At 39.9% G+C, this 15,473-nt stretch overlaps 1 protein-coding gene across 1 annotated transcript in view; it reads left to right on the top strand.

Annotated features, from left to right (window-relative positions):
* Positions 1-15,473, top strand: part of tbc1d24 (TBC1 domain family, member 24) — a 47,258-nt gene that overhangs the window by 12,409 nt on the left and 19,376 nt on the right. Inside the window, exons 3-4 of the mRNA XM_084322464.1 lie at positions 6,556-6,714; positions 14,174-14,237. Coding sequence (XP_084178590.1) covers positions 6,556-6,714; positions 14,174-14,237 — 223 coding nt within the window. The remainder of the gene's footprint in view (positions 1-6,555; positions 6,715-14,173; positions 14,238-15,473) is intronic.

Genomic DNA, 15,473 nt, shown 5'->3' on the forward strand with positions numbered 1-15,473 from the left:
AAGCACCTCAAAGGCACTAAAAACAAGATTACAAACATCACAAAACAAACTGGTCAGACTACTGCTTGACCTTACTCCTAAAACCCACCTCACCCCTGTCCACTTTGACAACCTAGGATGGCTTAGAGTAGACGACAGAGTACAGCAACTTGCAATGGGCCTGGTCTACAAGATACACTACACCACTAAGATACCCATGTGCATGTCGAAATACTTCCCAAAGGTCAGTGAATACCACGACCACAACACCAGAGGGAGTTCCACAAATCATGTTCAACCCAGATAAAATAATAATAATAAAAAAAAAAAAAAAAAAAAACGTTTTTTTTAATAAAAGAAAATAGTCATAACTTAGAAATTAGATTGCATAGGTCTATGAATCGATATCGCGATTCTGTTTCAATTAATTGCCCAGCCCTACAGTGTGTACAGTAAGTTAGCTTGGTGATTATCATTGTGATGTAGGCTAAGCTGCCTAGCTACTGTTAGCATACAAGCACTGTAGCCTACTTACTTTTTCATCCACAACGTTTTTTCTGATCCAGATGCATAAATCCACTTCTTCATGTTGCTCAGTTGCTGGTTTATACTTCGGTCCTAATGTTGGCGCAAAGTTTAATTTAGCCTGACTTGTTATAGCTGTACAGCTTACTAACTACTAAACAACAACTTTCTCATAGTCTCAACTTTCACATAGTCAAAATGGGTCCAGCTGCATGTGAGGAGGATAGGTTTAGCTCGGGCCAATCTCAAGTTTCTCAAGTTTCTTTATTAGTTGTCATACAGAAGTACAGAATACTTTTATACAAAATGCTTCTTTATGTTACATTTTGTATAAAAGTATTCTGTACTTCTGTATGACAACTAATAAAGAAACTTGAGAAACTTGAGATTGGCCCGAGCTAAACCTATCCTCCTCACATGCAGCTGGACCCATTTTGACTTTGCAATGCAGAAATCTCTGATTGGATTTGCAAGGCTGCCAATCATATTCAACCTCCGTGTATTGGATGTCAAGGGCTGTCAATCAATCAATCCTCCATTCAATGGCAAGAGTTTAACTGCACAGACCGTTCTTAGATGAAGTTAATAGCCTATTTTGATTCGCTGTTATTTATTATTTATTTAACAATGGGTCACACCTGTGAAGTTTTCTTCACGAATAATTACTGCAGGCAATACTGCAGTGCAGGCCTGCTCAGAGCTGTCAATTTTGGCCATTTTTGAAGAAAAAAAAATTCACTGGCATTTTTTTTACAGAGGAAAACATTTATAATAAAAAAAATAATAATAATAATTTAAAAAAATATATATATATATAGTTTTTTTTTTTTTTTTTATATATAGGTATATGTAAATTAATAATAATTATGAATTATGAGTGAATTTGTGTTTCACGTGTTGTCATAGAGAAACCTCCACTGACGTACACGCGCTGTGTACCAAACGAATACAACGTTACTTTAACCACTAACGGAATGCACATGCGTAACTTAATTTTTGTTTGTGTGCGTAACTTAATTCAAAACTCCCAAGTTCACCCCCTTCCCAAAATATAACTTGCGCAAAGGGCCGGATGTTGTTCGTTCAGCCCATGCACACCACTGAGAGATTACCTGTAAATGTAGCATAGCCTCATAGTTTGGCGAACGCAAACGTCAAGCCAGAGCTAGAAGACCTACCCCCCCCCCCCCTACACACACACACACACACACACACACACACACACACACACACACACACGCTCCCACTCTCTCAGTGCGTGAGGAGGATTGGTGCTAGATTGAGAATGGGCTGTCTCCCGGAGCGAGATCAAATGAATGAAAGTTTACAGCATATAGAACGGACATTCATACACAACAACGCACCTCCGAACAAGGTGTGATGAACATGAAACGATATCTTTTCCTTGGCATGAAACGGGAAATAGTAATCAAGCCATTAGGGACCTGCATGACGCTTCTTTCTCTATTCAATAACGTTTTACCCTGAGGGAGGGATGATTTACAATAAAGTGCTACTGCTAAGTGCTAAAAACTGAAAAGTAGGCTACTTACAGTTTTGACACTAGAACTCCCAAAATAGTGTTAGCATAAAAAAAGAAGGTAGGCCAGCTGTAGTTTACATAGCTTGCAAACAAATTTGTCTCACGGTTCCACAAAATAATCAAAAGTATTTCCAACCGGGGCTTGAGATTGCTCAGAGTGCAAATCACTGTCTTCGCAACCGGTTGTTGTTGTTGTTGTCCATTTGTTACTACTGGCACGTTCTTCAGCTCAATGAAAGTGACGTTGTGTGTCTCCTGCATTCAGGCCCACACCCACCGGGGGCACAATCTAATATAAATGTTCACAATCGAATGTATGTTTTTATTTAAATTTGTATTTAACTTTTTACAAGTCGATTATTAATTTGAATATAGAATATTCGTTGACAGCCCTACTTAACAGTAACCGCAAACTACATCATCCCTGAGTGGAACATGGAAAGCCAAACTTTGCCCCACTGTACCGAAAACATACCGTACCGAACGGTGACTTCAAAACCGAGGTACGTACCGAACCGTGGTTTTTGTGTACTGTTACACCTCTAATACACATGCATTATAATGGATCAACTTTATTTATTAAGCGGTAGGTCCCCATGGCTTATGCATGCATACATGATGGCATTATAATGGATCAACTTTATTCATTAAGTGGTGTGGTCCATAGGCTTACGCATGCATACATGATGGCATTATAATGGATCAACTTTATTCATTAAGCGGTTACTGTATAGTCTATAAGCTTACGCATACATACATGATTGCATTATAATAATAATAATAATAAACTTTATTTGTATAGCACCTTTCATAAAATAATTGCAGCTCAACGTGCTTTACAACAGAAAAAGACAGGCATAAAATTTGCACATAAAGTGCAGACAAATAAAATCAGTTTTTCACATTAGGATCTAACATCCCAATAGGCCACCTTGTTTATGGTTTGATTCAGTTTTTAAAATAGACAATAATAAAAAGAATATAATAATAGTAAAATAGTGCAATAGTGCAGTGCAATCTTGTCGTACAGAACTTGTAAGTCGCTTTGGATAAAAGCGTCAGCTAAATGACTAAATGTAAATGTAGTAGAATATAATAGACATAAAATGAGCACATAAAGTGCAGACATATAAAATCACAGTTTTTTACAGTGCAATAAAATAGTTCTGGATTACTGTTTAACAGTTTAAAAAGTCATCTTTACCTTCTCTGTTTGGTATCCACAGTTTAAAACCTGACAGTTCTCCCTCCTGTTTGATATACACTTTGACCCTTCAAACCTCCCACTCAGGGCAAACCTCCCTCTCAGGGCGCAGTTCCCTCTCTCAGGGCGCAGTTCTAGGTCTGGGTCCCCTACACAGTTTTAAAGCCTGACAGTCTTTCTTCTTGCTTGATACCCGCACAGTTTAATACCTGACAGTTTAGAACCTGTAATAAAAAGTAATATAGAATGGACAGAGTAAAATTATGCAATAGTGCAGTGCAATAGGGTTGTTCTGAATGACTGTTTAACAGTTTAAAACCGTCTTTACCTTCCCTGTTTGATATCCACAGTTTAGAACCCGACAGTCTTCCTTCCTGTAATGGATCAACTTTATATATAATGCAACCTCTATATCAAGTTTGCTTTTAGAGATTGAGGCCCAAATTCACTGAGATTGCAGCCTGCGAGCAAATTGACCCTTAATTTAGAAGAGTTAGAAGCAGCAGCAGGTTAGCGTCTCATTCAATAAGTAATTCATGCATGTCAGACTACTACTGAGCACAATGCCATGTACGATGTAAGAGGAGAGTTGATACTAGTGCAACCAAAACAATGACACGGATTTTAATAATTTTCAAACCCATTGTTATTTGTGAACATTGTCATCAGGTACAATTTAATCATTTAGCTGAACGCTTTTATCCAAAGCGACTTACAGATTGTGAACAACAAGTCAGCAGGAGGGGTACATCTCTGGCAGCTAGTAAGTAAGTAAGCAAGTCATGTTTTGGCTTTAACCTAATTTTGTTGGGGGGCGGGGGGTAAATTTGTGATATTGTTATATTATTTGTTATGAATTAATTACCCGTACTTAGGCTCAGGCTACAACCAAAATACAGGCTCCAGGTTATTTCTGCCGTTTGTCTATTTTGAAATTATGGTTAGTCTCATTAAACAATATACTACTGCAGATATGTAGTTGTACTTTTAAATTATGGTTAGTCTCATTAAATAACGTACTACTGCAGATATGTAGCTGTACTTTTAAATTATGGTTAGTCTCATTAAATAACGTACTACTGCAGATATGTAGCTGTACTTCTTTTTCCTTCTTTTTGTCAACACTGTCAACTGCGTGTCTGCATGGTTACCTCAACATTACAAGGGCGTAGTAGTGATTGTGAATCAGCTGCTTCCTGTGACTAGTAGTCCCTGTTTACACAGTCAAGCTTTATATAGGGGTGACAGTGGCTCAGGAGGCAGAGCGGTCGTCTGGTAATCGGAAGGTTCCTGGTTAGATTCCCCCTCCTCCCGGCAGCGTGTCGAAGTGTCCTTGAGCAAGACACTTAACCCCTAATTGCTCCCAATGAGCAGGTTGGCACCTTGGTTGCCTCTGCCGTCGGTGAGTGAATGTGAAGGTTTTTCACTTTGGATAAAAGTATTATATACTGTAAATGCAGTCCATTTACCATTATATAGATCTATTATAGTTCTAGGAGTCTGAACCAGACGATATGAATGCTATGCTGTGGCCTCTGGGTGCAGCCGCTCGTGAAGACGACATCGTCGCTCTCCTCAGTCAGCTTATCTGCCCTGATAGCAGGGGATGGCATCCCCACTCTTTATCCACCTACAATGTAGAGACACTCTCTATATCCTATTATGTTTAACTACTTAACAGCACAGAGAGGATTCCTGCACTATTTAACATTACATTTGATTTAGACGTTGAAATAAAATCTGACTTCCAGAAACGTCTTTAGACAACGCCGCGGAGTCCAAAGCACCTCGGCTATTAGCATAAAGAAACACTAGACGGCAGTTCAGAGACTATGAATGAAATCAAATCACGAACGAATGGTCTAACAGTTGACACAGGGTCAGTTTGGGCATAGCTCCTTTAAGACTATTTACCACATCCTTCGACTATATGAGTTACAAAAGTTATTTCAGCGGGTTTATTGGTCTGATTGGCGGTCATTTTTATTTCTTCCAGGCTGTGTGTTCTATGTTTTGGGTGGGAGGGGCTTGTTGTTCATTTGTCTCAATATTCTGTTCTTTTATTTCCTTTTTCTTGTCTTTCCTTTTTGGGCATCCATCATCTTCTGTTCTCATCTTCACACCTGTGTTCACTACCACTTCCTGTGTTCATGTCCAGTGTTCGGTAGGTGTTCTCTCTCCTCTATGTTCCCCCCCACCCCTCTCTCTCTCTCTTTCGCTTCCTTCTCTATTCCAAAACCACTTCTAATGGTTAGAGAAACCATGGTTTGGTCATCATTGGACCTAAGGATAGATGTAGCTCGTATCAATTAAAGGTCCTCTGTAGTTACCTGTTGTGGTTTTTTTGTTTTATTAATTTGTTGGATGCTGCTATGTGTCTTAGATTGGCCACATAGTTGACCTGCAACATACAGTAGTTCCCTTTTGCAACAAGGTCTCATCAGAAGATGTAAATAAAGTATTAATCGACCACAGCAAAAAAGGTACATCATGTACATTATGTTATAGCCATAACCCCATAAGTAATATATCTACGTGTTGTATTTAATATATTTAGGTTTTTGTACAGAAAAAACACAGTGATCGGTAGTCGAACCAACAGCGGGGCAAGTGCTCTCACCACTGGACTAAGACACCCACCCACCCTGATACATACACAGCAATACTATGATTATGGTTACAGTTAAGGTTAGTTTTAACGTTTGCTTTATGGTTAAGATATGAAGTTAGGGTTCAACGGTTAATATGGTTAGTTTAAGTTAACAGTGTGGTTATGGTTAGTTTAAGGTAACATTGTGGTTAAGGTTAGGGTTAGGGTCAGTTTAAGGTAACAGTGTGGTTAAGGTTAGGGATATGGTTTGGGCAAGGCTATCAGAAAAGTGTGTCTCAGTAGTCTTGAGGTAAAGGCACCTGCCTGCCATGCAGTGCCCTGGGTTCACTCCCCAGCAGGGCATCTCAAAGGTTTTCTGAACATGTAAAAAGTTGACATTACATTGAATATGTATGTACTTATGTGTAATACGTACACATTGTACATTTTTGTAAATATATTACTTATTGCTATAACTTAACGTACAATATGTACCTTTTTCCTGTGGTCAATTAGTATTTTATTTACATATTCTAAGCGAGATTGCGCTGCCTTTTGATACTGTAGGCGTAGCTACATCTGCTTTGAAGAGATTGTGTGTCTGTCACTACTAACGATGTCATCTCATCCTCCCTCTCTCTCTCTCTCTCTCTCTCTCTCTCTCTCTCTCTCTCCTCCATCATTCTCCTCCCTCCCTCTGTCATCTTCTCCCAGGCGTAACGTGCAGCTGGCGCTGAACCCCGACACCTTCTCCTCGGAGATCGTCAGCGCCAAGGAGATGCGGGACATCTGGTCGTGGATCCCCGAGCGCTTCGCCCTGTGCCAACCCCAGCTCCTCTTCACCACCTCCACCCACGGCTGCAGCCTTAACCGGTAATAGTAATAATAATAATAAACCTTTATTTGTATAGCACCTTTCATACAAGAATTACAGCCCAAAGTGCTTCACAGCAGTGATGTAGACACAACATAGACATAAAATCTGCATAAAATGTATATTAAAACCTCCTGGAAATTATTTTATAGATTTCTGACATTAAAATCTATAAAAGACCATTAGCAGGTTTCTGACTAAATAAAAGCAATGCATAAAGTGCAGACATAGAGTGAGTATAAAAATAGACAGAATAAGAGCAGTGCAATAAAATAGACATAAATTAGCATAGAATAGACAGAGTAAAATATTGCAATAGGGCAGTGCAATAAAATAGTTCTCGTCTACAATACAGAACAATCACAGTCTGGATGCAATGAGTCCAAGCAGCAGAGTGTATTAAAGGGCTTATGGTGAACAGGTTTGTTTTTGGCTTACTTTTGAGAATATTTACATTTAGTCATTTAGCTGACGCTTTTATCCAAAGCGACTTACAAGTTCTGTATGACAGGTCATCAGGAAGGGCACAACTCTATCAGCTGAGTAACAATGTTCATCAAAGTGTTGCGTGTTACAGTGTAGGTTAGTTTATTAGGACAAGTGCATGACAGTAAGGTTAGTTAGGGTTAGATTTTTTTTTTTTTTTTTTTTATTTCAGATAATGGTTGAAGAAGTGCGTCTTTAGTCGACGGCGAAAGATTGGACGGGATTCGGCTGTCCTAACTGGGGTGGGTAGTTCATTCCACCATTGTGGGGCAAGGACTGAGAATAGGCGGCTTCTCTTTGATGACCCTCCCGGAGCTCGGATAGGAGTAGGTCTGAGGCGGCCAGAAGATGCAGAGCATCTTGCAGAGGGGTCTTGAGGGTGTGTAGTTAGTATTTAGTGATCTAGCCTCCCTAAGGTCCATAGGTAGGGTGTTCCATAGCTTTGATGCATAACCCGGGAAGGCTGTGCCCCCGGGACAGTCGGGTCCATACATTACATATGTGGACATGATGGCTTGCTTCACTGATGGTGACGGCTCTTTGCACCTCATATTGAGAGTTGACAGCAACAGATTCCAGATGCAAACACCACACTTGAAATTAACTGTCGACCTTTTATCTGCTCCTTGAAATGATGAGGGAACAACACACACCTGGCCATGGAACAGCTGAGCAGCCAATTGTCCAATGACTTTTGGTCCCTTAAAAAGGGGGGGGGGGGGCACATATGTAGAAACGGTGGTAATTCCTACACTGTTCACCTGATCTGGATGGAAATACCCTCAAATTAAAGCTGAAAGTCTGCACTTAAAGCACATCTTGACTGTTTCATTTCAAATCCATTATGGTGGCGTACAGACCTAAAATTATGAAGATTGTGTCGATGTCCAAATATTTATGGGCCCCCAGGGCCAATGGGATTACATGGATGAGAGATAGAACTTTATTACTTTACTACTTTATCATTTGATGGACTGGTGTTCAGACAGCAGTCATGAATACTACACTGTAAAAACTGGGATTGGGGTTAATTCATATTTATTAAATAATTATTAGTAACCTATACATAAAAAATACTATGTGCCATTTGAAATTGAATTGAGCTGAATTCAATGAATATGAATTGCATTTGACACCGTTTTAGTTTAATACAATTTGCTGATAGTTTAAAAGTGACCGGAAGACGCTTTGTTTTTACAGTGTAGTAAAGCCAAAGAGCTGACTGCCAGCTGCACCAATAGCCTGCTCCACCAAGCCAGCCAGTCACAGTAAATGTAAATGGTCAGTCTGTAGGAAATATTTAGGTACTATCTTGGATAACACTATGAGCTTGACTGATTGATTGAATTTATTAGACAATCTAAAATCACATACAATACTGGTACACAAAATGTACAGCCATCACATAGAATTTCAGCTAACACAGAATACATCTTCAAGAAGGCTATGCAACGTTTGTATTTTCTAAGAAAGTTTAAAGGTTCTGCTGTAAGTAGGGATATTCTAGAACTGGTATACAAAAGTCTGGTTGAAAGTGTTATCTTACTTATGGTATCTCAACCAGGTAGGGAAACCTTGGGGCCAAGAATAAGAACAAACTGGCAAGGATCGTTAACATGGCCAGTAAGGTTATAGGGAAACCACAAACAATAGTTGTGATACACCAGTTACACCAGTAATACACCAGTATGGTGTCAATGGTCATCTCCAAATATGAACAGTTATGTACACAGTTATGTGTACAATTGAATATATATCGTATATTAACTTGCATAGCAACAGCGCAGGTGTTGTAGAGAGATAACATGTACTGAAATATATGCCATAGCTAATCTAGTTTACAAATGTATGGATGGCTACAGACATGCACAGAGTAACGTGCGAGAGAGCAGATGTAGCACAGAGCAGGTGTGCAAGTATCCATGAGAAACATATGGCTACTAATAGTTAAAGGCCACAAATATCACGCGGTAAACCGGTCCCAGTTTCACTTCCTACACAGGTTTCACTTTCAACTCAAGTTCTTGATTTTGGTTCACCTTGAATTCAAAGTGCTGATAGTTTTAGCTAATGTACCAGTGAGCAGGGTTTCCTTAGTCATCAAACTTGTCATGGGAGACAAAAAACGTTTTTTCTGCAACTTAAAGTACAGTGTATAAGGTTGCACAATAGTTTAATGTTGAACACGAAAACACACACACACATGCGCACACACACACACACAGCTAAACAAAGGAACAGAGGACCGACCAATCATGTATCAGACAATGATGCGTCTGTTTCTAAGCTGGCCCCAAGCTTTAACTGCAAAAAAAGTTAATAATAATAAATAAATAAAAATAAGACCATGTGGTGGTGCTGGCGTGTTGTCATAGTGGCACTGCGCCCCCATTCCATTGTTTAGAGCAGTGGTTCTCAAACTTTTTACACCAAGTACCACCTGAGAACGTAGCTGGCTCTCCAAGTACCACCATATGACCGGCGTTGAAATACAGTCTATTCAGCTATGCACAGTTCACACAGGAGGCAAATGTATTCCTAATACCATTATTTATTGTTAACTTTTGTCAGACACAGCCACAATGTACAAAGGGATAGCACTAGAACTAGCAAACGCTTCCACACAACTCATACAATGCAAGGGGCATTGAGAACATAATAACTAACATTCTCACATAGCAAGTGAGAAAATTAAGAACAACTGTATTTCAGCAAATGTACTTAATTCTCTCTCTCTCTCTCTCTCTCTCTCTCTCTCTCTCTCTCTCTCTCTCTCTCTCTCTCTCTCTCTCTCTCTCTCACACACAGCAAGCAATTGTCCGTCATTCTCTCTCTCACACACACACACACACACACACACACACACACACACACACACACACACACACACAATTATTTTGTTACAAAAACTTAATTTCCTGCATTCTGGTGCAGGAATATTTGAATTTTTACCCTTTAAATGCCAGTGTTTGTGATGGGCATCACAAATTATTGTAAAAAAGAAAAGAAAACACATATTCAATACATTTTTTAATGTTTACCCTTTAAATGCCAGTTTGTGTGATGGCATCACAAATTATTGTTAAAAAAAACACACACACAAAAAGTAAAATATTTTCAATATATCAAATGCAAAGTAAATTTTTCTGGGGGGGGTAATTACAGCAGCAATTACAAAAAAAAATCTAAAAATAAATGGTTATGATCAGGGCTGAAGTTGAATTAAAGATTTATGACTGTTTAGACTGCATTACTCTCTGTCACAGTGATCTCCTGGTTGTTCCCCACTTAGATTATCTAACTATCGCGCCGCCGCAACCAGAAACACTGGCCTGGCCTGCTTCTAAATTCAGTGGCCTGACAAAAAAATTTTTTTTTTTTTTTTTTTTTTTTTTTTGGAAATGTTTTCAAGTACCACCAGCAGTACCACCAAGTACCACTAGTGGTACGCGTACCACAGTTTGAGAACCACTGGTTTAGAGAAAGCCCTGAGGCCATACATCGCCCCAAACCTACAGTGAAGTGGGTTCTCTTTGGAATGGAGAGGCAGTGATGAATGAAGCTCCTCTGTGGAAGCGTGTCATCATGGCACACGGCTTGACCATCTGATGACCCAAAGTGGGACATTCAAAACGTAGCTTGAGGCTTTTAACTCTAGCGTCCTGAAACGTAGTCTTAAAACGTTGTCCCAAAGCGTTTCACTCCTTCCCTCCCCATAAGATTAGATAAGATAAGATATTCCTTTATTGATCCCCTTGGGGAAATGCGGGCATCATATCAGCATGAGGGAGGGGGTACAGGTGTGGGCAGGGTAATAGTAGAAAGACATGAATATAGGCAAAAATATATTATATATTTTTGCGGACCCCCTTGAAAACTAGATGGTTTCATCTCAAGGGGTTATTCCCAATAAAGACATTTCAATCTATCTATCTATATATATCTCATATATATATATATATATATATATATATATATATATATATATATATATATATATATATATATATATATATATATATTAGTGCTGTCAGGCGATTAAAAAAATGTATCTAATTAATTACAGGATTTGTAATTAATTAATCTAATTAATCGCATTTTAATCGCATAACCATTTTATGCCTGATATTCTATATTCTATAATCATATTTCAAATTGCATGTGTCCGGGTGGCAGAATTCAGTACTGTATCTACAAAACCTTCTGTTTAATCATCTTCCATCTATTAATTTGCTTAGATTTTTCAGGTCTGGTCAATTTGAGCATAGTGTTATTCACAGTCAAAGATAAAAAATGTTTTTTATTGATATTCTCATTTGGGTCATTACAATTTACTCAAACCTAGTAACAGACACAGTATTTCTGACACTGGGAATACATTCCCTGAGATCCATAGATGTCCCTAGAATCAGATTCCAAGAACATGCAAATGGGCCATATAAAAAAAGTCTGTAATGTGTATTCTACGTTCTTATGGAATGAATGAGATAAAAAAAATATATATTTATAAAAAAAATGTAATACATTTTGAGTTAATTTTCATAACGCGATAATTTGCTGTGTAATTAATTAATCTAATTAACGCGATAAACTGACAGCCCTAATATATATATATATATATATGAGAAAAATAAAGAGGGATAGAGGAGAAAATGTAATCTTTTGAAAAATATTAATTGTGTAGCATGACCTCCTCCTGCCAACAGATGTTCTCCAAGAGGAAGATTTTAATCCATATGTACGACCGACGTATAAGTTGTCAACAAGTTTCAAGATGTGAATTCTTCACGATAATCTCACATTTGAGCGGCTCATCGTACGAAATGATTTACGTCCTGGAGAGGATCGACGTCTTTCCTCCACTGAGGGACCTGAGCAGATGGTGGAAGCAGATTTTTCTTTTCCTTTACTTTACTATTGGCAACAATGCTTCTGAGTCATGGAGGACAGGGAGGAGGTAGTGCAGGACAGGGAGGAGGTAGTAGAGGACAGGGAGGAGGTAGTGCAGGACAGGGAGGAGGTAGTAGAGGACAGGGAGGAGGTAGTAGAGGACAGGGAGGAGGTAGTGGAGGACAGGGAGGAGGTAGTGGAGGACAGGGAGGAGGTAGTAGAGGACAGGGAGGAGGTAGTGGAGGACAGGGAGGAGGTAGTAGAGGACAGGGAGGAGGTAGTGGAGGACAGGGAGGAGGTAGTGGAGGACAGGGAGGAGGTAGTGGAGGACAGGGAGGAGGTAGGTGTATGCGGTGTATGCGGTGTATGCGGCACGGTGGTGTAGTGGTTAACACTGTCGCCTCACAGCAAGAAGGTCCAGGGTTCGATTCCCGCTTGGGGACCAGGTTTCCATGATGCCAGTTACCCAGGTGGGGTATCTCCCAGGCCTTTCTGTGTGGAGTTTGCATGTTCTCCCCGTGCTCGCAAGGGTTTCCCCCCGATAAGATAAACCCAATGGAAAAACATGCACAACAACAAGATCGCTAACGCTGTGGCGTCCTTGACGAAGACGGACAGGAGCACTTGGATTGGTCCCCTGGCGCGGCTCACGTTGACGCCTGTCTGCTCCCGGCTGCCCTTGGGGGGGAAGGGCGACGGGATGGGTTAATCGCAGATACGAATTGCATGCATGCATCGCATGTGTGCCAATTGATGACCTCGGAGCAGGTCCTAAATTATAAATTATTATTATTATAGGTAGTGTAGGACAGGGAGGAGGTAGTGGAGGACAGGGAGGAGGTAGTGGAGGGTTAAAGGTTAACCTTCTGTAGTGTGGTGGTGAAAGGTTAACCTTCTGTAGTGTGGTAGTGAAAGGGTTAAGAGAAACGGGGAGGAACCTCCTCCTCGGTCCCAGACGGACCAAGCTGATCACAATTACCCAACAAACCTCGGTTGTTGTGAATGCCTGTCTTGTTCTTGTATCATTTTAGCCGAAAAACAAATTCAGTAGTGGATACGGGGCTTTCCCCAGGACTCTCAAACAAGATGGTGCCTAGTCGCAACTAGGGGGTGGCAAAACATTTGCAATAAAGAAAGCCATTTGCTGTAATTTCCTGCAACTTAAAAACATAATTTCAATGAAATAGCAAACACAAGGGTAAGTTTCAAATAAGTTATTTATTTAAATATAGTGTATACGGTTGCACTATAGTTTAACGTTGAACAAGAAAACACACACACACACAGTGGAACAGAGGACCAAGCAATCATGTATTAGACAATGATGCGTCTGTTTCTAAGCTGCCCCAAGGCCAAATGTTTCTTTTTTCTTTTAAACACATGGTGGTGCTGGCACGTTGTCATAGTGGCGCTGTGCCCCTATATACCGTTGTTTAGGGAAAGCCCTGGGATAGATACAAATGTTAGTGGCAGCATACATAATGTGTTTTCCGGAGATGGTCATTTCCTGGAAAGTTGCATCTATAAACATCTTTCACACAGGCCTGTTAGTTGGGTTGTCTCCAAAATGAGAATACAATTCCATGAGGCAGATTAAAGGTGCACTTTGTAGTTTGTAGGGGAAGTATAATGTATATTTTTCATAACTGAACTGTCTCCAGGGGAAAAGTAGGTCCTTGGAGCACTTTCTGAAGCTAGAAAGCTTTGCATTTTATTTTACAAACATATTTACTATTCCAAGAAGTATATCAAAAGTAGGCTTATATTTGGTTCACAGTGCCTTAAGATTATATTGATTTACATCTTTTGAATGACATAAGAAGGAATATAGTATATGTTTTAAACAGATGTCAGGCTCTGCAAATGTAAACCAATCCCTCATCCCTGAAACTTAATAACCTTTAACTTAGGATGTCATCAGATTTGGTTAATAACTAACCACCGCTCTGGTTCTTTTGATGTGAATTGGTGCTTCAGTAAATCTAGCGATCCAAAGTACACCGCTATTGCCCATGAAAAAAAAGGTCTACGATGTTTCAGTTTACTGCCTTCAACGGTTAACCCCTTCCCTTCCTCCTTCAGATTCTACGCCCATTGTGAAGGCAACGAACCCACTCTGCTCCTCATCAAAACCACTGACGGAGACGTAAGACACACACACACACACACACACACTGACACACATTACCATAGCATCTTATATACATACAGCCTTTCTTGATTGAATAAGATTACTTTATTGTCAATGTACACAAGGCAATTTAAATGTGCCTTTTCGCATCCCTCCTAGTTACACATACACACAGTCCTCATATCCCTCCTAGTTACACATACACACAGTCCTCACATCCCTCCTAGTTACACATACACACAGACCTCATATCCCTCCTAGTTATACTGTACATACACACAGTCCTCATATCCCTCCTAGTTACACATACACACAGTCCTCATATCCCTCCTAGTTACACATACACACAGTCCTCATATCCCTCCTAGTTATACTGTACATACACACAGTCCTCATATCCCTCCTAGTTACACATACACACAGTCCTCATATCCCTCCTAGTTAAATATACACATTCCTCATTTCCCTCCTAGTTACACATACACAGTCCTCATATCCCTCCTAGTTACACATACACACAGTCCTCATATCCCTCCTAGTTATACATACACACAATCCTCATATCCCTCCTAGTTACACATACACACAGTCCTTATATCCCTCCTAATTACACATACACACAGTCCTCATATCCCTCCTAGTTACACATACACAGTCCTCATATCCCTCCTAGTTACACATACACACAGCCCTTATATCCCTCCTAATTACACATACACACAGTCCTCATATCCCTCCTAGTTACACATACACACAGTCCTCATATCCCTCCTAATTACACATACACACAGTCCTTATATCCCTCTTAGTTACACATACACACAGTCCTTATATCCCTCCTAATTACACATTGTTGTGAAGGATCAGATTAAACCGAATATGTATATTTATTTATATATATATATTTAATTGTATTTGTATATCGTTTGATATCCCCTGTATATTCCTTGTACAATATGCATTGAATATCCCTTTAGTCTACTAAACAGCCCATAATAGTTTCATTCTACCATTGGATGAGAACCTGGCGCCAGGTTGCCATACCCCTAGGTCCAAGTTCAATCGTGCCGCCTAACATGTCGTGGCAAGCCCCGGTTCCGCGCAGGAATGTCGGGTGAAATACGAATGGTACTATTTGTTCATAGCGCATATATATATGGCGCAAGTAAAGTAGAACTTTCTTTTAGTCCAGTTCTTTACCCTCCAACAGAGTGACAGACGCAAAGCCTCCCCACGACGCACGTGCGGTGT

The sequence above is a fragment of the Notolepis coatsorum genome (genome assembly GCF_963971535.1).
Source record: "Notolepis coatsorum genome assembly, chromosome: 10".
Taxonomy (NCBI): domain Eukaryota; kingdom Metazoa; phylum Chordata; class Actinopteri; order Aulopiformes; family Paralepididae; genus Notolepis; species Notolepis coatsorum.